Source organism: Acanthamoeba castellanii (genome assembly GCF_000313135.1).
Source record: "Acanthamoeba castellanii str. Neff unplaced genomic scaffold scf7180000084772, whole genome shotgun sequence".
Lineage (NCBI taxonomy): Eukaryota > Discosea > Longamoebia > Acanthamoebidae > Acanthamoeba > Acanthamoeba castellanii.
In genome coordinates, this window is record NW_004457676.1 from 77,308 (window position 1) to 101,890 (window position 24,583).

The 24,583-nt window shown below is 60.5% G+C and overlaps 9 protein-coding genes and 1 pseudogene across 9 annotated transcripts; 4 read left to right on the forward strand and 6 right to left on the reverse strand.

The window, feature by feature from the left end:
• Nucleotides 1-319: 319 nt before the first annotated feature.
• On the forward strand, nucleotides 320-2,064 carry ACA1_272610 (uncharacterized protein; the record flags this gene model as incomplete). The annotated part of the gene is made up of 6 exons (XM_004353714.1): nucleotides 320-416; nucleotides 481-558; nucleotides 664-724; nucleotides 812-1,400; nucleotides 1,503-1,958; nucleotides 2,029-2,064. The coding sequence occupies 6 exons, from the start codon at nucleotides 320-322 to the stop codon at nucleotides 2,062-2,064; spliced, it is 1,317 nt and encodes a 438-aa protein (XP_004353766.1).
• A 412-nt stretch (nucleotides 2,065-2,476) lies between these two features.
• On the forward strand, nucleotides 2,477-2,770 carry ACA1_272620 (uncharacterized protein; the record flags this gene model as incomplete). The annotated part of the gene is made up of 2 exons (XM_004353715.1): nucleotides 2,477-2,606; nucleotides 2,667-2,770. The coding sequence occupies 2 exons, from the start codon at nucleotides 2,477-2,479 to the stop codon at nucleotides 2,768-2,770; spliced, it is 234 nt and encodes a 77-aa protein (XP_004353767.1).
• A 125-nt stretch (nucleotides 2,771-2,895) lies between these two features.
• Nucleotides 2,896-3,935, reverse strand: ACA1_272630 (peroxiredoxin family protein; the record flags this gene model as incomplete). The annotated part of the gene is made up of 4 exons (XM_004353716.1): nucleotides 2,896-2,963; nucleotides 3,032-3,389; nucleotides 3,465-3,562; nucleotides 3,707-3,935. The coding sequence occupies 4 exons, from the start codon at nucleotides 3,933-3,935 to the stop codon at nucleotides 2,896-2,898; spliced, it is 753 nt and encodes a 250-aa protein (XP_004353768.1).
• Nucleotides 3,936-4,047: 112 nt separating this feature from the next.
• ACA1_272640 (PH domain containing protein) lies at nucleotides 4,048-5,373 on the reverse strand (the record flags this gene model as incomplete). Its single annotated transcript, XM_004353717.1, has 6 exons — nucleotides 4,048-4,247; nucleotides 4,321-4,591; nucleotides 4,704-4,892; nucleotides 4,977-5,066; nucleotides 5,142-5,222; nucleotides 5,296-5,373. 6 exons carry the CDS (start codon nucleotides 5,371-5,373, stop codon nucleotides 4,048-4,050), a joined length of 909 nt encoding a protein of 302 aa, XP_004353769.1.
• Nucleotides 5,374-5,386: 13 nt separating this feature from the next.
• ACA1_272650 (uncharacterized protein) lies at nucleotides 5,387-7,763 on the reverse strand (the record flags this gene model as incomplete). Its single annotated transcript, XM_004353718.1, has 9 exons — nucleotides 5,387-5,536; nucleotides 5,680-6,102; nucleotides 6,195-6,301; nucleotides 6,382-6,555; nucleotides 6,635-6,721; nucleotides 6,818-7,148; nucleotides 7,189-7,395; nucleotides 7,446-7,562; nucleotides 7,620-7,763. 9 exons carry the CDS (start codon nucleotides 7,761-7,763, stop codon nucleotides 5,387-5,389), a joined length of 1,740 nt encoding a protein of 579 aa, XP_004353770.1.
• A 219-nt stretch (nucleotides 7,764-7,982) lies between these two features.
• On the reverse strand, nucleotides 7,983-10,186 carry ACA1_272660 (alpha-l-fucosidase family protein; the record flags this gene model as incomplete). Its single annotated transcript, XM_004353719.1, has 10 exons — nucleotides 7,983-8,367; nucleotides 8,446-8,562; nucleotides 8,704-8,936; nucleotides 9,020-9,146; nucleotides 9,207-9,282; nucleotides 9,366-9,429; nucleotides 9,519-9,616; nucleotides 9,703-9,785; nucleotides 9,885-9,977; nucleotides 10,122-10,186. 10 exons carry the CDS (start codon nucleotides 10,184-10,186, stop codon nucleotides 7,983-7,985), a joined length of 1,341 nt encoding a protein of 446 aa, XP_004353771.1.
• A 233-nt stretch (nucleotides 10,187-10,419) lies between these two features.
• On the forward strand, nucleotides 10,420-11,238 carry ACA1_272670 (uncharacterized protein; the record flags this gene model as incomplete). The annotated part of the gene is made up of 1 exon (XM_004353720.1): nucleotides 10,420-11,238. One exon carries the CDS (start codon nucleotides 10,420-10,422, stop codon nucleotides 11,236-11,238), a length of 819 nt encoding a protein of 272 aa, XP_004353772.1.
• Nucleotides 11,239-11,354: 116 nt separating this feature from the next.
• Nucleotides 11,355-13,165, reverse strand: ACA1_272680 (uncharacterized protein; the record flags this gene model as incomplete). Its single annotated transcript, XM_004353721.1, has 8 exons — nucleotides 11,355-11,474; nucleotides 11,563-11,732; nucleotides 11,853-12,045; nucleotides 12,116-12,280; nucleotides 12,370-12,484; nucleotides 12,578-12,754; nucleotides 12,830-12,948; nucleotides 13,073-13,165. 8 exons carry the CDS (start codon nucleotides 13,163-13,165, stop codon nucleotides 11,355-11,357), a joined length of 1,152 nt encoding a protein of 383 aa, XP_004353773.1.
• A 437-nt stretch (nucleotides 13,166-13,602) lies between these two features.
• On the reverse strand, nucleotides 13,603-18,626 carry ACA1_272690 (annotated as a pseudogene).
• Nucleotides 18,627-18,944: 318 nt separating this feature from the next.
• On the forward strand, nucleotides 18,945-24,561 carry ACA1_272700 (Ankyrin repeatcontaining protein; the record flags this gene model as incomplete). Its single annotated transcript, XM_004353722.1, is given in 21 exon segments — nucleotides 18,945-19,365; nucleotides 19,496-19,575; nucleotides 19,661-19,730; nucleotides 19,805-19,840; nucleotides 19,938-20,154; nucleotides 20,173-20,590; nucleotides 20,735-20,800; nucleotides 20,869-20,989; nucleotides 21,064-21,232; nucleotides 21,294-21,343; nucleotides 21,418-21,609; nucleotides 21,698-22,224; nucleotides 22,318-22,381; nucleotides 22,464-22,602; nucleotides 22,705-22,873; nucleotides 22,943-23,063; nucleotides 23,168-23,379; nucleotides 23,499-23,778; nucleotides 23,972-24,319; nucleotides 24,396-24,475; nucleotides 24,490-24,561. Coding segments are annotated over 21 exon segments (3,852 nt in total), but the record flags the coding sequence as incomplete, so codon positions are not given.
• Nucleotides 24,562-24,583: the final 22 nt, after the last annotated feature.

Consider the following 24,583-nt stretch of genomic DNA (forward strand, 5'->3'; position numbering starts at 1 on the left):
GGACCTTGGCGCGACCAACCACAACAGAAAGGGGCAGCTGTCGAACCGACGACGCACAACTGCAGAACGCGAAATTTCCGAAGAGAAGACGCGAACCAGCCCACACACGCCACACCGCACGAGAGAACGCTGCAGCCTCCGGTGGTGTGCTCGCCTTCATACGCGTCTTCACCATCACCTATCCGACACCATCAACTCTCTGCTCTGTATCCGCAAGACACAGTACCCTATTTTCTCGCGAGGGACACGAGGCAAGCAAATCACAGAAGCGCGCCATCTGAACAATCGGCAAAGAGTTTTAATTTCTTGGAGCAAGTAGATGCCGCTGTGTAAACCAACAATTGCGGCGGGTAGCAAGCTGCAATGGGTCACAATCAAGCAGGACACCCATCTCGCCCTCCAAGAATGCAAAATTGGTACACTTCTCGGCTCCATTTGATCCGATTCACGTTTCTGATTTCCCCCTCCCCCAACGAGCAGTCGGCAAGTCGTGGTGGTCTTCAGGTGATGTCAGCTGGGGCTACCGCGTTATCATCACGGCCACCGAGACCCAGATAGGTGCGCCACCTCTTTCAAAGTGTTTGGTGGTGTAAGTGCCCTTCATACAAGTGACGACCCGCTCATAGATGTTCTTTTCTTGTTTTCGTTTGCTCTGCTCTCCAGCCTATGCGGGCGACATCACACAGATCGTGACCGACTGGGAGGTCTTACAGAAACTCGTGAGGTATCGCTTCCTTCTCACCACACCAGAACCCTTGGGCCTTCCCTTCTTCTCGTAGAGATGACAGCGCTCACGCCACGCCACAAACAGTGAGGAGCCGCCCTTGGACCCCGAATCATCCCCCGCGGCAAGCGCAGAGGTCATCGAGCGCATGCTGCAGCGGCGCTGGGACGAGAAGCAGGGCGGCAAGGAGAAACAGGACGGCGCCGAGAGCCAAAGCGGAAAGGAGAAGGAAAAGGAGGCCATCGTCACCGATAGCAGCAGCAGCAGCTCCTCCTCCAATACGCTCAGCGCCGAGGTGAAGCCCACTTTCGAGAAGCGGTCCAGCAGCCGCATCTTCTTTAGGTCGGGCTCGACCTCCAACGCGATCAAGCGGTTGGCAGTGGGCGCCAGCGAGAGCTCGCCCTTCCCCGGCATTCCGCTCCACCGCGAGGACCAGCCCTCTCCGCGGCTCGGTGGCGGCCCCAACTCGCCGCGCGCTCGGGCGGCCACAACCATAGAATCGCCCCGGTCAGCCGCCATGGGGAGAAGCCGAGACGAGGAATCGACCACGAAGCCGATTCCCGAGGCGGCCTCGGCGCAGAACGACCAGAGCGGGCGCGAGCGGGAGATGCGAGAGAAGTATGAGCGCAGCTTGAATGCCCTTAAGGACAAGGTCGCCGCGCCCCAACACGACGACGTACGTAGGGCCCTTTCTTGTGGCCCGAGTCTTCACGTTCTTGGTTGGGCCAACCAACCTCACATTCACGTGAATTTGTACGCGTGCGTGCGGGCCGATCAGCACTATCGGGTGTACGTCGACTGCATCAACAGCATTTTGCACGAGCTGCAGGCGGTGAAGAACATCAACGGCAAGGGATCGCCGGACGAGGTCCAGACGACGGTCGAGGTGCTGTGTCAGCTCTCGAGGACGTCCCTCGACGCGGCGCGCATGCTCGTGGCTCAGCAGAAGGCCACCCGAGAGCGGGTCGGCGTGACGATGCAGGTGACGGCGGCGGAGGAAGAGGGCAGCAGCAGCCGACCGGCGACGGAAGACGAGCAACAGAAGGCCAAGGAGGGGCAGGGCGATGCGGAGGTGGGAAGCGGTGACACGGAGAAGGCGATGAACTCCTCCGCGGTTGACCCCAGCGAGCAGGCCAAGCAAGAGGTCGACAAGAACAGCAGTGACGACGATGCCAAGAAGAGGCTGCAGCGGTGCGTGGAGCTCTTTACGGCGGCCAACAAGAGCCTGGCGTCGGTACGCTTCTCTTCTCTCTCTCTCTCTTTGCACGAGCTCCACTCATCTCACTGACGCCCAACCCATTCAGATGACGCAACCACCGAGTGATGTGGCCCAAGAGTGAAGGGGAAGTAGCGAAGTGGGACGAAAACAAGCCATTTGTATATATTTTTACATTCATCAGACTGGTGAGCTGCAGAAGCTCCTCCTACACACCGGTTCAGCCCCTTTCTGGGCCGTAGTACTCCTTCCATGGTAAGATGATCATTTTCGCTGCTGGTTGGCTCCGCACTCAGCCACTGGGTTCATTTGAATTTCGCCAGAATGCCGTGCGAAACAAGTGTGGACATGTAAGCCCACGCCAGCGGCGGTGAGCCAACAAAAGGCTACGTTCAGCCTTCGTTCTGCTTTTACACAACACAGCACTACCAGCACAACACATCACCCACTTCAAGGTACCCCTCGCAAGGAGAGTTGCTGAAGAGGACAGGCAGCTCACTGGATATACTTTGTTTTTTTCCCCACGCCTTGCGTAGATGAACTACGACGACTCTGAGGAACCCATCTTCAACCGCAACCTCGTGGTGCCCACCCTCCTCTTCGGCATCCTCTCTCCCGGTCTCCTCCTCACCCTCCCCGCCGAGTCTCGCGGCTTCTGGCTCTCTGGTACCCTCCCCCTTCCTCTTTCTCCTTCGCTAGAGCCTACTTCTGACTGAGTGCGCACAGGCCAAACCTCGACCCGAGCGATCGTGGCCCACACCATCGTGTTCGGCGCCGTGCTGGCCCTCGTCCGCAGCCTGTGGCCCAGCAAGAAGACCACCTCCAAGTAGGCTAAGCACTTATCAGCCCCCTGTGGGGGACGCCTGCAGCTACGGGAGACCTGGAGCCGCGAGTCGTTGCTATGCCTGCTGGGTGTGAGAATAAACAAACAAAACAAATCAACATGTTGATGGCTTTATTGGTCCATGTCCGTGTTGAAGTACTCCTTGCTCCCGACGGGGTCCGCTTTGATGGTCGCGTTGCCTGATGAAGGGGGGAGGGGGTAAGAAAGAAGGCATGAGAGGGGAAAAGCGGTGCGCTAGGTAGGGTACCGGGTGTCCAGTTGACGGGACAGGCCTCGCCGTCGTGGGCGTCGGCGTACTGGAGGGCCTGCACCAGCCGCAGCACCTCGTCCACGCTCCGCCCGACGGCGTCGTCATTGACCAGCACCTCGCGCACCACGCCGGCGTCGGAGACAATCACCACCGCACGCTTCGAGTGCCCGCACTCCTCATCAAAGACGCCGAAGCTCTTGGAGAGGGCGTGAGTGAGATCGCTGACGAGCGGCAAGACGAAGGGCTTCTGGTGGTCGCCCACGGGTGCGAGGCCGCCAGCATTGCGGGGCGTGCGCAGCCACGCCAGGTGCGTGTACTTGGAGTCTACCGAGACGCCCACCACGTCGCACTTGATCTGTGTTGGCAGTGCAGTGTGAGGCGCGTGCGTGGTGTGGCAGGCCTGACGGTAAGGGCAAGAAGGAAGTGGCACCGCGTCGAAGTCATCGAGGCGGTCGCTGAAGCCGATGAGCTCGGTGGGACACACGAAGGTGAAGTCAAGTGGGTAGAACACGAGCACCGAGTAGCGACCTGGGGGACGTACGAGAAGATTAATCTTCAAGCGGCATACACCTCGCATGGAACGGTGGTTATGGAGGGATGTGCACAGTGTGGTGGGCGAGATGATTTATCAGCACAGGTCTAATTGAGAGAAAATTGATCGCAATCCCCAACCTTTGTGGCGCGACTCGGCGAGCCGCCAGGTGGTAAGTGTGCCTCCGCTGGACACAGCATCTGCCGACATGCCGAGAGGAACCTTCGAATGCATGTCCAGCTTCGCGTCCGCTGTTGGTCGATGCGTCTCCTCTACTTCAGATCTTTGCCGTTTCTTTTGCTGCTGCGCCTCTAGAACCGTGGCGGAGGCGGTCGTCACCTCGGCATCTTCGTCACGCCTCCTCTTCATTTTGCTCCTCGTCGATTCAAGATTAATTTAAAACAAAATGACAACTTTTCCGCGCTCTTCTGGCTGTTGAACATTTTGGCGCGAAAGCCGATGTCCGCAAGAATTACATTTTTCATTTTCGCCGCACGATCATGGAGGTGGAGTGGACCTGCATCATGACGGCGCTGAGGTTGATGGCCTCGCTGATGTCCTTCATCCACGACTTGCGCTCGTTCTCCGACGAACAGGTGAACGTCTGCACGCAGGGTGGCGTGTCCGGCGCGGGATTGCGTTCGATGAGCTTGAACGTAACGTTGAGCCCCTCCTCAGCTTCTACAAACGTTTTAGGTCCGTCAGAATGACGTCGTGTGTGGTGTGTGTGTGGTGTGTGTGGTGTGTGTGTTACCTTCTTCGAGGGATGGCGACGAGACGAAGACTTTGGAGAACGGGATGATGTCCTTGTACTCGTACTGAGGCGGCTTCTGCTCCGCGGGCTTTTGGCTGAGCCCCAGTCGGGTGAGGTTGGTTGTGAGCCGGTGGGTGTTCTTGAGCGAGGTCTTGATGAGGAACTCGTCGAACATGAACACGTAGCACTCCTTCCTCTTCTTGCCGTAGGTATCGTACAACAGGCCCTCCCGCAGGAAGACCCGACCCTTCATGTGCTCCTCATCCAAAATCTGGTTTACACACAACACACGCGCAATATGAGGCGGTGACGTCGTGTGTGCTGTGTGTGGTGTGTGAAGTGTGTTTTGTGTGTCCACAGAACTGAAGGGGGTGAGGGCGTACTCGTGGAAGCTTGTGTTTGGGGGTGGAGAGGTGCGCCATGACGTGCTGGATTTTGCGCTTGTTGTCCTCGCGTCGCTTGGTCTCGTCGAGGAAGTTGAGCAACTCTTTGATCTTGTCCAGCGTGGTGACAAGCTCCCGGTAGTCCGAGTGGTTCGATGGCGTGTGCTTGGTGAGCGTCGAGAGCAGCATCTTGTGCCCGCGGAAAAAGAGAGTGCGTCAGCAAGCGATCGTCAGTCACGCCATCAGCTTCATCGATGGAGAGGTGATTCCCACCTCGTATCGTGGGATGCGCTGGATGGGCAGGATCAGGTGGAATCCCATATCGGCGCCACCGGCCGCAGCGCAGAATCTGAGCACGTGGGCCTGCACGGAATGAGATGATTTGTCGTGTGGTCAATCTCTCCTGCGCTCTGTGTGCGCGAGGTCCAGGGGCCGTACTGAAAAGTCAACGTGCTGAGCGCGCAGCAGTTTGATTCGCTCGCGCATCATGTCGTAGTCGGTGATGTAGCGTTGGTACTCCTGCGGCCCCGTGTTGTGTTGTTCGTGTCGTCACTTCCTCCGCCAACAAAAACGAAAAGAAGCGTCCTGGTACCTGCTTCAGCTTGGGCAGGATGCGTTGGAAGAGGTCGCCCACCTTCTGGGACTGAGTGTCGCCGGACCATTGCGCCATCCGCCCGTTGAGGTCAGCCCTGCAGGGTCCCCAGGGTCAGAGCCCACGACCACTGAGGTCCGTGACCAATGCGGGCGCCGTACAGGAATTCCTTGGATAGATCGACCAGGTTGGCCCAGCTCTCGAATTGCTTGGCCAGCAGGCGGTCGGAGTCGAGCAGCTCCTGTCCCCACCTGGCCTTCCGCAATGGCTCTATGAACTGTCACACACGCGCAATCCATTACTCCACACGTAAGCATGGCTAGCCCGTGTGGGCGATAGTGCGTGCGGTGGTGTGTGCGCGTGTGCGAAGAATGATGACCGTACGTCGGCGAGCACCATCTTGAGCTGGGTGCAGTACACAGTCTCGGTCGAAAGAATCTCGTTGATCACGTTCATGCGCATCTTTTCCTGCTTCTCGCGCTCCGCGCCCGTACTCTCGGTCAACGTCGGCGGCGACGAGAACGACCGATCACGCGTGATGCCGACCTCACCACTGAGCGCGCCGCGCGGGGACACGGGGCCGCTTCGCTGCGCCCAGTGCGAGTCCAGGTCGGCAGACGACGCCGAAGGCGTAGCCGGGCTAGCGTTGAGCGCGGAGGAGAGCGAGTCTACGAACACGAGGATGCTGGCATCGATCAGCGCCCGCATTTTGTCGATATGCGCATTCACGGCCGAGTCCTGCTTGCCGATGTCAGCCTGCGTGACTGAGAGGAGTTGGTGCGAGAGACGCTTGAGCTCCACGCCCTCCTGTGGAATGAACCGAATGCGAGTTAAAAAATGATAAATATATAATCGCCAAAGCACTTCTTTTCCTCGTTCAAGGTGGTGGCACCACATACGTGAACCAGGCCGGCCGTTGCAGAGTACTCGCTGATGCTGTCGAGAGTGTTGAGCATGTCCTTGGCCGTTCGGATGAACTCGTGCTTGTCGCCAGTGCGGGCCAGGCCTAGTGATCTTCGGAGTCAGTCACAACCCACTGCACCTGCCGCGTTGATGTGTGGTGGTAGTGTGAAGCTGTAAGCTTACCTGGCAGCTGAGACCCCATCGCGTGTGCCTTGGCGCAGAGGCTGCCGTAGGAGAGCGCGGGGGAGCTGTTCTTCTCCAGTTGGCGCTGGTTCTTGACGTTGAGGTTCCACGACTGCACGGTCATCACAAGTTCCTTCACCGACTCCGCCACAGCGGCGAAGTGCCCGTCCAATTCTGTGTTTAACGAAATGCGAAGAAGATGTCAGCTGTGGTCGTCGCACACTCGTGGCCAACGACGACGACGACAACCCACCGTCTATCTCCTTGGCGCTGGGTGGGCTGTCCCTGGCCAGAGTCACGATCGATGTCTTCACCGAGCGCTCCACAAGCGACGTCAAATCTGATATTCGTGGTGGAGAATCAGCACACCAAGTGCAGAAAGAGCGAAAAGCGAAGGACGAAGAGCGAAGAGCGAAGAGCGAAGAGAACGCTGCACCCTCGGTGAAGTTTTTGAAGTTGGCGAGGGACTTCTTGTGCTGGAGGTACAGGCGCATGTCCTTCTTGAGCTGCTCCTCCGTGCCGTACTTGTTGGCCGACGACTGCTTCTTGAGCTCCTGCGCCTTCTTTCGCAGCTCGCCGGCGTCCTTCGTCAGCCTGTCGCCCTTCTTCTGCCACTCTTCAGCCGAAAAGCCCACGCCCACGGCCGCGCCTGTCCACGCCACCGCCGCCTCCTTAAGCTCGAGGCACCCGCTCACCAGCTGCTGGCACTGGGCCAGCACCGACGTCACCACGCTGTGCCGCTGCGGCGGTGCCGGCAACGGCCGCGGCTGCAGCGCAGACCCTCGACCGCGCGGCGCCACCGCGGACCCTGAGCGCTGGGCCAGCAGCACGCCCTTGCGCGTCGACGGCGGCGGTGGCGGCGGCGTCCGCTTCGGCGACGACGACGGCGAAGTGGAAGTGGAAGTGGACGGCGAGGACGATGGCGATGGCGATGCTGGCGATGACGATGATGAAGTGGAGGAGGGATTGGGGATGCGTTCGACGCGGTGGCGCGGGAAGCGGCCACGGCGGCAGCTGCCGGTGAGGATGTGGCCCTCGCACCAGTCGCCCGGCCCGAGCCGCACCACCTGCAGCACGTCGCCCCGCCGGAGCGACAGCTCGCCCTCGGCCCGCGCTGCGTAGTCCGCCACCGCGCGGCAGTAGTACTCGTGGCACACCTCCACCACCACCTCGAACGCCGCCTGCGTGGCCGCGGTGGGCCGCTGCGGGGTACTGGGCTTGGTGGTGGTGGCGCGTACGGTGCCGCCGCCGGCCCGCACGCTCTGGCGGCCGAGGGAGAAGGGGGGGAAGACGGTGGTCACTGACCCCGACGGCGCGAGCACGTCTTCGAAACGCCGACGTCGCTGCTCCACCATCCCCTTCGTTGACGAAGGAGGCTCCATCTCCATCAATGAATGTTTTTCTCCTCTTGCGAATCAAGGTGACCACCTCTCGTCGTCACGTAACTAACCTTCTTTGTTGCTGTTGTCGCACAGTAAATTAATTGGGACACAATTTAAATAAGAAATACATTTACAATTTCTAATAAATAATAATTCTTTTCTCTTTGTGCTCTTATCTTTTTCTGTACAATATTTATTTTAAAAAAAGCCGCGGCAAGATCACTGTACGCCGACCAGCTTGATGGTAAAGGCGGTCTGGACCTGAAGGAGCGGAGGCAGATGGGCGATTTCGGGCAGGACGATGGCGAGGGTGTTGCCGTTCAGCTTCCACGCGAGGTTGCCACGGTAGCCCAGCAACTGGGCTACCATGTTGGGCGACTGCGGCACGACCTGGGTCAGGCGCAGTACGCTCTCCGCGGGCCACGCGTAGAAGATGGCGTAGGCCGTGCTGTTCGACCACTTGGGCGCCGTGTACCAGACCGAGGAGGCCGTATCGTTCTGTGACCTCCACGGCTTGGTCGCGTAGATGGCCTCGCCGTTGAAGTCCAGCCAGGTCCCGATCTGCAGTAGGCGCTCCTCGTAGACCGGCGTGATGATTCCGTCACTTCGAGTGCGCGTTGCATTTGCGTCGGGTCAGTACGAAGCCCATACAAGCTCACACAAGAGGGCAAGGGGAGCAAACCTGGTGGGACCCACGTTGAGCAGGAAGTTTCCGTTGCAGGCGACGGTGGAGATCAGCTCCTGCAAGAGCTGGTCGATGGTCTGGTAGTCGCCTATGCCTCCATTGCGCGCATAGCCCCTGTGTGTGTGTGTGTGTGTGTGTGTGTGTGTGTGTGTGTGTGTGTGTGTGTGTGTGTGTGTGTGTGAGAAACTGATGAGAGACACCTTCGCTTCGCTTCAAGTCCAGTCCGCTGCGTGAGGGTTGGTGTGCAGTCAGTACCAGGTGCGGGAGTCGATGGTGAAGCAGTTCTCCCACTTGTGCTCCTGCAGCACGCCCGGGTTGTAGCGATCCGTGCAGGTCCAGTAGCCACCGTGCTTGCAGCTGTCGTCCTTGCCCCATCTGTCGTTGGTCACCACCGTGTCGCGGACCGGGCTGTCGTTGTAGAGCCATGCCAGGAACTCCTTCGACTTCCAATAGGTGTCGTACATCTCCCAGTCGCCATCGGCCCAGATCTTGAACGCGAGCCGATGAAGCATCAAGTTCAGACCAAGGACCGTAGAAGTAGTGGTAGGGTTGGGTTGAGTGCGGTGCGTACGATTTCGGGCTTGTAACGGTTTACGATGTCGTGCAGCTGGGGCTGTAGGATGGTATCCACGTAGACCGTGGTGCTGCCGTTGTTGCTCCTGTCCGTCACATAGAGGGGATTGAACCACTCAAAAAGGCTGTGCCGCAGACGCTGCGTTAGACAGCGTCCAGTGTTCCCTCCAAAGTGCCGCAGTTACCTGTGGTAGAGCCCCATTCGCAGGCCGCCTGCCCTCACGGCCTCAGTCACGAGGCCGACGTTGTCCTGGCCGGGACCTGCGCAAGCACTCAAGCAACAAATGACCGTCAGCGGCCGGTCGACCGCACGAGGAATCGCAAAGGAATGCAGTGACACGTACCGACATCGGCGCTGTTCCAGTTCCAGGATTGAGGCGACGGCCAATTGGTGAAGCCCTCGTGGTGCTGCACCGCGCACCGGTTTGAGGCATGAGAACAACAAAAGGAACCAACTGGGGAGTCCAGGTGCGATGGACTGACGGAAGGAAATGCACCTTGCTGGTGAGCACCACATACTTGGCGCCGCTCTTCTTGAAGAGGTTGGCCCACCTGGCCGCGTCGAAGAGCTCAGCACTGAACCCCTTCGCAAAGTCTGTGCGTGGACCGGTCACCCATCAGACCAGCTGCTCCAGCCAAGGTCGAAACTGAAACCACAAGTTCCCACCACCCAGCACGTACCGGCGTACTTAAAGTTAGGGCCGTACGTCTTGTTGTGGAACTCCTGGATGCACCCGTTGCCGGCGCCCGTCTCCAGTCCATTCCTGAGCACCTTCCGCCGTAAGTTGTGGGGTCACAGCACACCTCGTGAGAGGCAGAAATAAAAGGAACAAATACTAAGGACAGGGAGGAGGGCCACGCACCAGTACCACTCGGCAGCCACGCCACCGCACGAGTAGCTGGGCACGCTGAACACGCCCCAGTGGATGAAGATGCCAAACTTGGAGTCGTCGTACCTGGAGTAGCGAGGAGCAGCAGAACAGAGGCGTATGGGCACCACATGTGAAGAAGAACGGAATGAAGCAGGGTTGTGTGCAAGAGAGCATGTGTACCAGGAGGGTAAGGGGCGGGCGTCGAGGGAGCCCCAGGTCGGTTGGTACCGCGCCAAACACACCAGAGGCAGACCTACGGTGACCAGCACCACCAGCAAGCGCCACGACGCCATGAGCTTTGGTCGCTTCTTGTCTTTTCAGAAAACAGAGAAATAGGGGCGTCAAGGACTTGAACCCTGGGAGTACGAGGAGCCAGACTCCCTGTAGACCGTCAACGATCGACCCACCCCTGCTCCTGCGCGCAACTAAGAGGAGGAAAGATGGGAGTCCCCAACGTCTTTCTGCGAAGAAGACAAGCTGGGGTTTTGCCGTTCACTTATTGAATGATCGGCAACGAAACTTGTTGATGGAGAGGAGAGGAGAGGATGGGGCTGAGCTGCTGCCCCGGTGGGCCGAGGAGGAGCGGCGGGTGCAGGGACGATACAGCGCGCTACGGCGGCGCAGGAGGGTGGACCGGCTGGTGGGGCTGAGCGCAGAGGTCATCGGGCGGCACCTGGACGACGTGGAGAGCTTCGAGGGGGTGGGCGAGGAGCTGGTGATGCTCGTATGGCTCCACTTCCTCCACCAACCCCGCCACCCTCCCGATCATCATGAAGATGAAACCCACAACCACCAGCCGCCCGCGACCGTCGACGAGTTGTCCCAGCAGACCAGGGGGGTGGTCCTACACGGGCTGGCGGCCGATCTGTGGCCGTGGGCCGAAGACTTGCTGGCCTTCACCTTCATGAACGTGGAGGGCTTCAGCGAAGAGCGGCTCGTGCCGCTGCTCGTGGTGGCCCAGCCGATCGTCAACAACACGCCGCTGGTGGGCGGCCGGGAGGGGCGGCCGTCGCGGGTGATGCTGACGCCCGACGAGGCGGAGCGGGTGTTCAAGCGCTTCAAGAAGAGTGCGATCGCCTACTTCTTCTGCGGCGGAGGGACAAAGGGGAAGAAGAAGAACAAGAACAAAAGCGTAGAAGAAAACGAGGCAAAGAAGGAGAGGGACCTGTTCAAGAAGGCGAAGAAGAGGCACCTCTACCATACCGACAAGTGGCAGATCAGGGAGGACCGACGCGACCAGCTGCTGACCCTCATCGGCACCGACAGGATGGACATCTACTCTCATGTACTCCGCTGCGCCCACCTCTCCCAGGGTGGCGGACTGGCCACACTTGGCCGTTTTTGAACATGTACCACTACTACCCTAGCTCGTGTGGGTCGCGGTTGATGGTCGGTGGTCGATGCTCTTTATGTGTGCCGGTGTTCCTCGAGGACAACTTGACCAGAGAAGAGTGCATCGCATCAGTAGTAGGACGAGAGGGTGGAAGTGGTGAAGGAGCCAAAGTCCTGCGTTTCGTTCCAGCGCGTGGCCAGAGGCGGCACGCCCTTGGGCAGGTGCTGCGCGCCCGAGCCTCGGGTGGCCTGAAAGGGGAGCGGGGAGTGCGCACGACGCACGGGTCAGAACGTCAAGCTCCATGGACCAGGAAGAGATGTGAATCCGAAGTCGTACCATATCAGGTTCAACGCCGGCGGGCACGGTCATGGATTCGTCCCACATGGGCTCCATGAAGACGGCCATCGTCTCCCTGCTCACGCCGCGAGCCTTCTCGCCCGCCGCACCTCGCACGCAGTGCGGCGTAGCCTGCAGGTAGCCTCCGCTGTGGATGCACGCCGTCTCGCCTGTACCACCGCACCCGGTAAATAGACATCACATTCCTCAATCCACACCCAGCTCGTGGCACTCGCGCAGCACACGCATCACACAACAGCAGCAGCAGCTGAACGAGGATAGGTGGGTACCAATTTGGAAGACCATGTACTCGGAGGGGATGACGGCCTTGACCAGATCGCCGTTCCTGGCGCGAATGTAGAGACCGGACGAGGAGTCGGGGTTGGTGACCTCGGCGCCCTCCTTGCTCATGTACATGGCCGGGACGAGGCCCGTCAGCGAGCCGTGATCGTTATGCCAACCGCACCACGAAGAGACGTCGGCCTGTGCCAGATATGACGCGCGTTCAGTTACACGGGCACGAGCGCTCACTCATTGCGCAACGAGCACGTACATCGTGGGTGGACTGGCAGCTCTTCTCGCCACACTCGTCGCTTGTGAATTCCTCGATGGGGAAGTAGTGAAGGGCGCGGCCCTTGGCCGTTCGGCTCTCCCGCACAATACGCTCGAGCTTGCCCTCCTCGAACGCCGGACACTGCTTCTTCACGAAGATGTCGCACTGTACACGCGACGTCATGGCAGGATGGTGGTGGTGGTTAGCATGCATTACGTGCAAGTCAGCCCGCAGACAGTAACGAAGAAGCTTACCTGTTTGGCAATGAGCAAACCCACGTCCACGAGCAGCTTGCCCATGTTCATGAAGCCATCCCTGAACTCTGGCATGCCCTCGGGCCAGATGTTGGGGTGGCAGAACGAAGGGTACCTGCATGCAATGATGACGATGATGGCGTGGTGTGGTGGTTAGACAACGCGCTGCGCCTCGAGGGGAACGGTGACATAAATGGGGCGCACGCACTTCTTGATGAGCTCCTCGTCGTCGAACGGACGGTCGTAGACGGGGTTGTTGTAGTAGGAGCCCTTGGAGAAGTCGGGCTTGCCCTCGAGCACCTCCTTGCCATGGGACCAGCCGAAGCTGTAGCTGCTCTCCAGGTGCTCTGTCTTCTTCTTTACCTCCTCGGGCTGGGTGGCGAACCTGCAGACATAGAAGAGGACCGGGGTTGGAGATCAGCGGCTGAACGAACGGTCGAGTAGAGCAGTACACGCGTACTTGTGGATGAGAGGCAGCAGTTCACCACGAAGCTGCATGAAGTTGGGCACGCCACGAACGGCGAGGATACCCAGACCGTTGAAGCCGTAAGCCTCTTCGATCGCTGCAGACAGGTCTACCTGCAATTGGAACAGAATTGTTGCAAAATGGAATCAAAAATCGTTAAGTTGGTCCAGCCCTAACAAAAATCTCTCATCAATCGATGAGCACCAAGCGAAAATCGTAAATTGAGATTTTTGGTACATTGGGTTGCTCGAGGTCGCTGTAGTTGAGCACGACAACGCGGCGGGGCTCCTTGCCGTCAACCGGTGCCTGAAGGTACTCAACGTTCTCCATCAGTGTTGTGTGCGTTGTGTGCAAGAGCTGTACAGCAAGAGTATCGGCGAGCTGTACGACCCGGAGAGTTCGTCACGGTGGGAAAAGAGAGTAGAGGAAGATACCGCGGGATGAAATTCGCCCGGCCTGCCCACCGACGTTTCGCCCCACCCCTCGCCTCCGTGATTGGTCTGGCTTGGTGCGAAAGAGCGGGAGCGAAAGTCAGAGCGAAAATCTTTAGTTCGTTCTGCCATTGGGCAAACAGAGGCAGCTGTCACAGAAAGTAACGCAGAATTTTGGCATTCACTGTCGCAACTCTCACGTTAGGTTGTACAATGTTGTACCGGGACGACACCTTCCAAAAGGACCCTCCCTGGAGGCGAGCAACAAGTTAGTGTTGGCGTGAAGGCGCTCGAATAAATAGTATGGTTTTACAGAGAAGCCAATTAAGTGCGCAGCTACATCTTCAAGGACTTGTGGCACTCATTGCACACGCGAACAGGGCGCGTGTGCGATATGGAGGGGATGATGGCCTGCTGGGCCGAGCACGCGCCGCAGAAGACGCCACCTGTACACAGCGTCATCATGGGAGTAGGTGAGACATGATGGTGAGTCTTGCCAGTCTGGCAAAGAGAAGAGAGGCCCGGCCGGCCACGTACCACAGCTGCGGCAGTGGTGCTTCCGCCTGGTGATGCCAAACGAGTACTCGCACGACGGACACTGCTTTACAGCCTCGTCCGGTACCCAATCCCTCGATCCCTGCGTGTGCGTGGTGGTGTGAGTCGAGGCCGTAGGCTGCTACAGCCCACCAGAGGGGAAGAGGCACGATCATCATTAAGACTATCGCTATTAGTACCTCGTCGGCGCTGAGGGTAGCGGTCATGGTGCCGGCGGGCGAGGAGAGGGCCACGAGTTGCTCGCGCTGCAGTTGATCGATCAGGAAGCTCTTCTCGGTCGCCTCCTGCCTGAGCTCCGCCACCTCCGATTCCTTGATGGCCAGCAGCTTGTTGAGCACCTCAGCCTTCTCCTTGTGCGTGGCGGTGATGCCCTCGAGCTCGGCGATCTTGAGCCGGGCCTCGTCGGTCGCCTTCCGCAGCTTCTCCTCGTATCGCTTGGCCTCGTCCTCCTGTAGCTTGGCCTTGGCCTCGCGCTCCTTCTTCAGTTCGTCGCTCACCTCGCGTTCCTGCTTCTTCACGATCTCCATGGCGTGCATCAGCTCGGTGCACTCCTTGAGCGTGCGCTCGACCAGCAGAAACGACTTGGCGAGCTCCTTCGTCTTGCTGTCGAGCTCGCCGCGCATCTTGTTCCGCTCTTCTATCGCCTTCTCCTGCTCGCGCCTGGCGTCCGTCGCCAGCCGGTTCATCTCGTCCAGCTCGGCTTCCTTCTCCTTGACCTTCTGCTTGAGCGCCTCCCTGGCCTCGTCGAGCTCGCGCTCCCTGCCCCGGGCCACACTGCTCTCCTCGGACTCCCGGGCCTTGGCCTGCTGCTTGTACTGCCTACGCTTCTCCTTGGCGCGCTCGAGCCGCCCGCGCACCGCCACCAGCTCGCGCTCGTGCTCCCGCGCCAGCCGCTCCCTCTCCTCGGCCAGCTGTTGCAGTTGCAGCTTGGCCCTGCGCTCCTCGTTGAGCTGCTGCTCGCCGCTCCGCTCCATGCGTAGGATGTCCTCGATCTGGCGCCGCATCTCCTCCACCTCCCGCTTGTTCTCGGCGTCTCGCTTGGCGAACGCGCTCTCCTTCTCCCGCTCGCCGGCGAGCTGCGCGGTGGCCTTGGCCAGCGCGTCGTGGGCCTCCAGCTGCAGCCGCCCGGCCAGCGCTTCGGCCGCCTCGAGCTCTCGGATCCGCACGTCGCGCTCGGCGACGGCCGACCGCCACTCCAGCTTCTGCTCCTTCCTGAGCTCGCGCTCGTGGTCGGTCTCGCGCCTGGTCTTCTCCAGCTCCTCGCCCCGGAGCTCCAGCAGCCGGCCCTTCACCTCGAGCTCCTCGTGCAGCTCGCGCAGCTCCTCCTGCTGGGTCGCGATCGCCTTCTCCTTCTCCTCCACCGCGCTCTCCAACCGCCGCTTTTCCTCGTCCGCGTCCTTGGTCACCTGCGACCAGCTGGGCCTTGAGCTGATCGACCGCCTGCTGGCCCTCGCTGGCGACGCCCTCCTTGGCCGCCTCCAGCTCTCCCAGCAGCTCGGCTTCTCTGCGGCCGTGTCGCTCCTCCAGCTCGCGCGCCCTGGCCTCCGCCGCCTCGGCCCGCTCCTTGAGCGCCGCAGATGCCTGCTCGGCCTGGGCCATCCTCTCCCGTCCGGCCTGTTGCTCCGCCGCGCTTCGCTCCTCGGCCGCGGCGAGCTTGCTCGCCAGCTCGCTCTCCCTCTCGGTCAGGCCGTCGATATGCTCCTGGCTAGCGACGCGGGCCTCGGCGAGCGCCCTTTGCAGCTCCTCGGCCTCGGCCCTGACGCTCCGCACCCGCAGGTCGTCCTCCGCGCTGCGCGTTTCGAATTCCTGCCGGGTGCGCGCCAGCTGCGCTTCCTTCTCCGCGAGGGCGGCCTTGAGCTCATCCTCGCGTCCACGCAGCTGTTCGATCTCGCTCTCCTTCGCGGTCAGCCTCGCCGCCAACGCTTCGATCTCGCTTTCTCTCCGCGCGTTGGCCTGCGCCAGTTCGGCCTCGGTCTTGGTCTGCAGTTCCTTCGCCGCCTGGCCGGCCAGCTCCGCCTCGCTCAGCCGTCGCTGCAGTGCCTCTTGCTGCTCCGCCGCCTGCTTAAGCTGCCTCTCCTTCGCCTCGAGCTCCGCGCTCAGCCTGCTTCGCTCGGCGCGGTCCGCCTCGCCCTGCCTCTCCGACTCTGCGCGCAGCTGCTGCAGCTCGCTGATGACCGCCGCCTCCTTAAGCGATGCGGCCGCACGGAGCGATTCAGAGTCGCGCGCCGTCTGCGCCAGTTCCTGCAGCTCGACGCGCAGAGCTTCGGTCTCCTTCGCGCACTCCCGGCCGCGCCGGTCCTTCTCGTCGCTCTCCTGCTTGGCCGCCTCCACGGCCCGCTCCAGCGCGCCGACCTTCTCTTCGAGCGCGCGCCTGAGCTTCACCTCCTCGAGATCGCTGCCCTCGCGTCCCTCGAGCCGGTGCTGCATCTGAATGATCTCGCGCTCCTTCAGCTCCGCCTTCTCCTCGGCCCGCTTCACCTCCCGCTCCATCTTCTCGTTCTCCATGCGCAGGTTCTCCGCCTCGCGCGCGAGCCGCTCCCTCTCCTGCTTCTCCTGCTTCCGGGCCTGCGTCTCGCGCTCCAAGGCGCCCGCCTTGGTCTCGCTCTCCTTGCGCACCGCAGCCAGGTCCTCCTCGACCCTGCGCACGGCCTCGGTCTTGAGCTGCAGCTGCTGTTCGAGCGCCTGCCTCGCCTGGGCCTCCTCGCCCTCCTTGTCCCGACGCTTCTGCAGCTCGGCCCGCAGCTCCCCAAGCGCGGACTCGAGGTTCTGCTTGGCCTCGTCCACCGTCATTCGCTCCTGCGCCCTTTGCTGCAGCTCGGCCTCCTGCTGTGCTCGCTCCTGCTCCCACAGTCGCTGCGCTTCGGTGAGCTCGCCGACCTGCGCGTTCAACCGCTGCACCTCCCCGCGCGCGACTTCTAGTTCGTCGCTCGCACACTTGTGCAGCGCTTCCGCTCGCGCCCTGTCCTCGCTCCGCACCCGCTCCGCGTCGGCCAGGCGCTCCCGATCGCTCGTCGCCTCTTCCCGGACACGCGCGAGTTCCTCGGTGAGCTCTCGCACCTTTGCCGCGAGCCCCTCACTCTCGGCGCTCGACTGCTGGACCGCGCTCTCGCTCCGCTCGAGCTCTTGGCCAAGCGTTAGGACCCGGTCGGCCTTCTCCTTGACGCTCTGCTCCAGCGCGCTCTTCTCCGCCGCGAGTTCGTCGAGCTGCGCGCGCCACTGGCGTTCGCGCTCCTCGAGCTCCTGCTGGTCTTTGGCGCGCGCGCCACTGCGCTTGTCGTGGGCCGCCTTCTCCTTGGCCCACTCGTCCCGCACTCGCTCGTGCTCTTCGATGTGCCGCCTGAGCTTGTCGATGTGCTCCTGCTTGGCCCGGGCCTCGTCGTCGCGCTCCTGCGTGACCCGCGCCAGCTCCCTTTCCAATCGCTCGATGTCCCGTTTCTTCTCCTTGACCGCGCGCCTGCTCTCCTTCTCGGCCGCCAGCGACAGCAGGTGTTCGCCCTCCTTCCGCCGCAGGGTCTCCTCCAGCTTCTCCTTCTGTTCCTCCAGCTTGCGCTTTTCCTGTCTCCTCGAGTTAGTGGTGCGCCATATGCGGGCGCGCGCGATGCTGCGTTGAAGCTCAATTGATTGACTGTACCTCGCCTAGGCGCCTTCGCTCCATTTCGTGGTCCTCTTTGGCCTCGCTGAGTTGCATCTCCATGCGCGCGATGACCTCCTGCTTGTCGCGGATGAGCTGCCCCTGCTCCTCCACGCGCCTCCGCAGCTGTTCGTTCTCGCCGTCCTTCTGCCGGCTCTCGCTCTCGGCGCTCTGCAATCGCTCACGGACGTCGCTCATCTCTTCCTTGACCTCCTTCAGCTGCTCCAGCTCGAGCCGCAGCTTGTCCAGCTCGACCTCGAACGCGGCCTTGGCACCCAGGTCGGGCGACCGTCGGTCCTCGGTCGTCTCCCGCGACGAGTCGTCCCACTCCTCCATTTCGACCAGCGTGTAGGCCTTCAGGTCGTGCGGCAGAATGTCGAAGTCGATGTCCTTCAGGCACAGGTTGAAGTTGATGGCCGACAGCGGCGACAGCAGGTCGATGCACTGTTTCATCTCCACATTGGAGCGAAGAACGGCAAAGTTCTCATACCAGTCCTTTTGGTGAAGAGGGGCCGAGGGTTGATCAAAGTAAGCACTGACAGCCACATCGCACATAAGAACGATGAAAGAAGAAGAAGAAGAAGTGGAGCTCACCCTGGTGATGGATTGATCGGCGGCCAGCGACCTGAGGTAGACGTCCAAGCACTTCTCCATCAGCGCGTAGCGAATCCTGCGTGGTCTCCGAGGGTTAGCGATGCTTGGCGCAGCGACTCGGCGAATGCAGGCGGAAAGCAGACGCGCGGCGAACCATGCGCGTCCTCGGCCGAGGAGCGTCTTGATGTGTGGCATCTCGGCGATGGACTTGATGCAGTCGGAAGCGGATGGGTCCACCCGGACCAGCAGCTCCACGTAGTTCCAATAGTCCTTCTTCGTGAAGAAGCTGCTCTTATCTGCGCACTGCGTGTAAGTGCGTAACTACCAAATAAAACAACGACAAAATAATGAATAATACAAAAGTAGTGGTGAGGAAGGAGAACCCTTGAGTCCAAAGCGGAGGATGAGCTCGACCACGAGACAGAGCCGGTCCAGCTGGGGAGTGGGATCGTTGATGGAGGCACCCTCTTCATCTTTGCACGACTGGAGGAAGTAATCTATCGAGATTTTGAGCTCGTTCAGAAGGTTCCTTCGTTGCTGCCACTACAATAAACAAAGTATCGTGCAATCAGCACCGCATGGTGTTTAATGCCCAATTCACAACAATAATATATAAATTTTTCTGAATTATAAATAAACTCCAGCAATTGGCAGGCACACGCACTCTTTTATCAGCCATCAAGGAACCTATCTTCCTCCGAGCAGCTGCTAATCTCTGGCGCGGCCGATGCAGAGGACAGGTTTTTCGTTCGAGATGTCGCGCAACAATCTCCCAAGGAAAAGAGAGAAAGGGAGAAAATCTAAAAAGAAATTGCTTCTCGGTCAAATTAACGGCCAGCGCGTTTGACGGTTGTGACCTCCTTTCCTCTCTGCCCACCACACCGATAAGACCCAGAAGATGAAGCGAGGAAGATCATCGTCGCGAAAGGAGAAGGAAGTGAGCTCCGACTCGTCCTCCAGTGAGGAAGAGGTTGCGGTCAAGAAAAAGAAGACGCCCGCCACGAAGAAGAAGGCCAAGACTGCGGCAAGTCCGGCCAAGAAGAAGGCCAAGACCTCTAGCTCCGATACGGAGGGCAAGAAGCCGAAGAAGCAGAAGACGAAGAAAGACACTGCGAGCCCGGCCAAGAAGAAAACCACCGCCGCCGCCAAGAAGAAGGCAACGCCCACCAAGCGGAAGACCAAGAAGCAGAAGGAGGCCGAGGCAGCTGCAGCGGCTGCAGGGCCGGTGGAAGAGTGGAAGGAGCTGCCGTGGACCTACGAGTCCTTCCTCCCCGCCAGCCGTCTGCAGGCCCACTGCCAGGCCGTCGACAAGAAGAAAGGTGCCAGCCATTTTATTTTTATTTTTATTTATTTCTAAGTTTTTATTTTATTTTCAATAATAGAAATCAGAAATAATAATATTCGTATAATTTGCTCTGGGCTAATGTGTTGCTTTGCGCGGCGTTGCAGAGGGCTATGTGTCGCTGCACCAGTTCAAGCGTATCTTGTCGGCCACCCTGCCCATGGCCGAGTTCAGCGGCAAGAAGGAGGTACGCGCACCGTGGCGGCCGTCCCGTTTGTTGTTGACCTCATCAGCTCATCAACATCGATCGTGGGTGTAATGCGTGTGGGCAGCTGGATCGCATTACCGCCGCGGCGGAGTCGTTAGTGCGAAAGGGCTTCGTGCCCTACACGTTACTCAGGGGTGCGTTGCGACTCTACGTCGTATGATCACACTACCATTAGGCCCTAACATTGGCTCTTCCCTTTCCTCATCAGGCTCGGCGCCGGCGTCAACCGCAGCGGTCCTGATGGGTAGGCGTCGTGCATTGTTGAGTACTGGCGTTTGATGTGTGACACGAGTGGCTCACCACTGAATTGGCGCGTTGTCGTGGCCGCAATGTGTGAACAGCCGACGATCCGGTGGAGATCTTCAAGCGCGGTCTGAAGACGAACCCCAAGAGCGTCACGCCCGAGCAGATCGACGCGATCAAGGAGGACGAACGGCAGCTCGACAAGCTCAAGCATCAGCACCTGCTTCACTCGCTTGCCAAGAAGGAGAAGCACAGCGAGTTCTCTGTCGCCGCTGCCGCCATCCTCCTCGCCATGGGCGTTGAGGTCGACAACAGGTGACCCCCTCTCTTTAGCTCGGTCGCCTCGCCCTCCGCCAGCTGGCTCACCCGTTTTCTTCTTCACCACACTGGCGGCGCGTCACTACCGCTTCCCAGACTTTCAAACGGAGCGACGCCGTTCATCGTGGCCTGCAAGCAGCGTAATCTGCAGGCCGCTCGCTTCCTGCTGGACAACGGAGCCGACATCAACGCCGCAGACTTGGAGAAGATGACCGGTGCACTGCCTTTCATCGGCTTCGGGCGCACTGTTCCCCCCCCCGGTGCCAGTGTCTCGTTGCTGACGTCAGCGTCCAATGCAGGTCTCTACTGGGCCTGCGTCCACGGCGACCTGGAGCTCGTCAAGCTGCTGCTCGAGCACCGCGGTAAGAGCGATGGCTCGGCCGCCGACGCTGCTGACGATCAGCCCATCGTCGATGTCAATACCACCACCGAGGTCCGTGGGATAGCTCCCTACAGATCAGGTCCGTACATGCATGGGCTCTGGCGAGTGCGGGTGGTATGTTACCATTGATTGCTCACAGCGGTGCCGTCGACGGCACACGCAGGTGGTCTCAGCCCGTTGATGGTTGCGATTCAGGCTTGCAGCCACCTCTCGGCGCAGCAGGTGCAGAGCATGAAGAAGGAATACGCTAAGAAGCGGGAGGTGCGGTGAGCCAATGATGAGCAAACCTCCCGCTCTTTTGAGTGCGCTCACACGTCGCGCGCGTGCAGAATCAAATGGAATCCGAGGGCGAGCAGGTCGCCGACAATTTCGAATACCTGGTGACGGACAGAGAGACCATCGTGTCTCTGTTGCTGCCGCACGTTCGGGACATCAACCAAACCACACCCGGTACGCTGGGTTGTCGCGCCGTGACAACGATCATCATGAACTCTCATTATTATCATTATTTGATCATCATACAGGGGGCGAGTCGGCCATGATGATGGCTGTGGCGAGGGCGAATCCGTACGTGATCCAGCGTATCCTGCAGACGTTCGCCGGTACAATCAAGCTCGACGGTGTCAGCGAGAGCAAGCAGACATTGCTGCACGCCGCCGTCGGACTCAACGTCTTCGCCTACGAGGTCACCAAGTACGCACTCCTCTATAGCGATGAACCTCATTCGGCGCTTACTCCTACCACGCACCACCAGGTTGCTGGCCAACGCGAAGGGCACCAAAGTGAACGCCTTCGATGGCGGCGGTACGTCTCGGACAGTCACGTTAAGGTCTAAGCTCGGACGCATGCTAACCCTAACGTGGTGCGGTGGGTCTTAGGCAAGACGCCGCTCTTCCGGGCCTGCGAGTCCAACAACACCGACGCCGCACTCGCCCTGCTTCAGGCGGGAGCCAATCCCTCGCTGGGCAGCGGCAAGCAGCTGCCGCTCCACCTCTCCGCCCAGTACCACAACGCCTATGTGGCGCACCACCTCCTCGAAGCCGGGGCCGACGTCAACGCCACGGACGAAGGTACAAACCTCTACTTCCGCTGTCCACGTGGGTGGTCTGATGAACGCTGCGTGTGTCGTGTGTGTCGTGTCATGTGTTATGTGCACAGACGGCAGGAACGTGCTGCACCTGATCTTCGAGGGCCAGCTGTCCCGCATGCGTCATATGTCGGAGCACTCGGAAGACGCGGTGCCGGTGCACCTGCGCTCATCGCTCAAGAACTGCCTGCGGCTCTTCGGCGCGCGCGGCGCCAACGTCGAGCAGCGGGACGTGATCGGCAATTTGCCGCTCGCCTATGCGCTCGTGTTCAACCACTTCACGCTGGTGCCCGCGGTCCTGGACATGAGCACGCCCAAGAACCTCGACCTGCTGGCCCCGGTGTGCTACACGCACGTGATGCCGGTCAAGCCCGAGTGCCAGGAGAGCGACTACGACGAGTACGTGCACGCGAAGGAGGAGCAGCGCGAGCCCGCGGTGGGCATGAGCGCCGAGGACAAGGCCAAGCTCGGCCAGGTGACCCGGTGGCTGGCGGCGATGCGGGAGTACCGCAGACGCGAGCGCAGCCTCTCCTCGTTCCGGCAATACGCCGGCGAGTCCGCGCTCCACTTCTTCGTCAAGCAGGGCAAGCTTGAGCTGGTACGTGGTAGTCTCTCGCGCATGCACACGTCGCCATCTGCAGCTGTGCGCGCCATGTGACGTTCTGACCGCTGTGCTTACGCACTTGCGCAGGTGCGGGAGGTCATCGGTCGCTTGGGCGACCCTCGCGAAATCAACACGCCCACCTCCATTTCTGGTAAGTATGCGCCCTATGATGATGCAGGGTACTTCGGCCTGACGCGGTTTGTCGCGACACCACACGACACGACACGTCACAGGCGACACGGCGCTCCTGCTGGCCTGCCGTCGACAGGACACGCGCATGATGGAGCTGTTGCTCAAGAATGGCGCGGACGTCAACATCGCCAACGCGCAGAACCAGAGCCCGCTGCATGCCGTGCTCCAGAGCAGCCACGGGTACGCGCACCAGGACTAATAATATATATATAAAAATATGTAAGGCGCCTTCCGGCCCTGGGATGATCACGCGGTGCTAACCCCTCTGCGTTGTTCGTGCAGTGACCCGATCGCGAGCGTCTCGCTGCTTTGCGATGTGGAGGGCGTACTGATTGACAACCCCGACGCCTCTGGTTGGACCCCTCTCGCTCTCGCCGCCCAGCAGGGAGCCGTCATGAGTTCGCTCTGCCTGCTCAACCACGGCGCCAACATCGACGCCGCCGACAAGCTCGTTCGTCACCACCACCACCGCCGCCATCACCACGTGATGTGGACTCGCTGACGTTCGGTTTTCACGCAGGGCAACACTCCGTTGGTCCAGGCCCTGGTGGCGTCTCACGTCACCTACGGCGCGCTGCTTATGCAGAAGGGGGCGAGCCTCAACACCAAGGTCACCACGGCCGTCACCAAGCACAAGTGGAGTATGGCATTCCGCACTGTGTCGTGTTCGGTTTTGCTGTGCTGATCGGCTCACCACACCCGCTCCACAACACACACACACACACACACACACCACTCGTGGCAGTTCCCTCGAAGCGAATGATGCAGGCCATCCAGAAGCACGAGTCGTCCACCCTGTTCGACTTTGCCGCCTTGCGCAACTACGAGGGACTGTGCTTCTTGATGCTCGACATTGGCATGGAGGGTTCGCAGCTGTTTGCCGCCTTCCAACACCTGCTGCAGACGGGCAAGTACACGCTCGCCCAGGTGCTCATCAAGAAGTACTCCGCCAGCGAGGTACGCACACGCACACGCACACGCACACGCACACGCACACGCACACGCACACGCACACGCACACGCACACGCACAATGACACACGCGACTCACGTAGCTGGCTGCTGTGACACACGTAGGAGAGACGAGCTGAGCTCAGGAACCTCGATGTGAACGCACTTGTCGGAGTGATAAGCGGCCTCCGGGTGTCCAACGACGACGAGCGCTACCGCGAGTGGTGGCAGGAGCTGATCGATCGCCTGCTCGAGCTGCGGCCGGCCGACGCCGCCGCGGGTGGCCTCGTGCCCGACCCCAGCAGCAACGCCAAGCTCCCCACCCTGCTCGCCGCTGAGGCCAACCACCCGCAAGTGCTCCGGTACCTCACCCAGCAGGGCCTCGACTTCACCGTGTCCGGCAAAGGTGCTCCCTCGTGTGTGTTGTGTGTCGTGTGTTGTGTGTTCGTGTGTCGTGTGTCGTGTGTCGTGTGTCGTGTGTCGTGTGTCGTGTGTCGTGTGTCGTGTGTCGTGTGTCGTGTGGTGTTGTGTTGTGTGGTGTGTGTCTACGCAATTGCCACGTTGACGACAACCTAAAACTGACCACTGGCTACTGACAGACGGCGAGACGCTCCTGCACATCGCGGCGAGGAAGAACTTGCCGCAGGTGATTACTGCGGTGATCGGCGAGACGACGGCGGCGGCTGCGATAGAGGCGTCGGCGATGGAGGTTGAGGCGGAGGAGGACGAGGAAGCAGAGCGACGGAAGAAGGAGGCGGAGCTGAATGGCCGGAACCGGAAGCGGCTGGCGGCGATCATCAACGCGCGCAACAGCGGGCAGCAGACCGCGCTCATTCGGGCCACGCACACCCACTCGTTCGCGTCGTACAGGAACGACAGGCTCCTGAGCGCGCTCCTCAAAATCCAGGGCATCGACGTCGACGCCCAGGACGCCAAGGGCAACACCGGTGCCGACCTCACCCCCCCCCCACTCCCCCACCATCTTACCGTGTGCGCACTGACTAACCCGTCCGCCCATCGTAGCGTTGTTCTACGCCGTGAAGACGTCGGCCGACACATGCGTCGGGGTATTGCTGGCACATGGCGCCTCGCCCAACATTGCGGTACGTACAACAAGCCCGACCCAACCCTGCTGGGCCACATGCAAATATATTGGAGCCTCACAATGAAGTTGTGCGTCGGCGCCACAGTGCGAGCGCGGAGAGACGGCG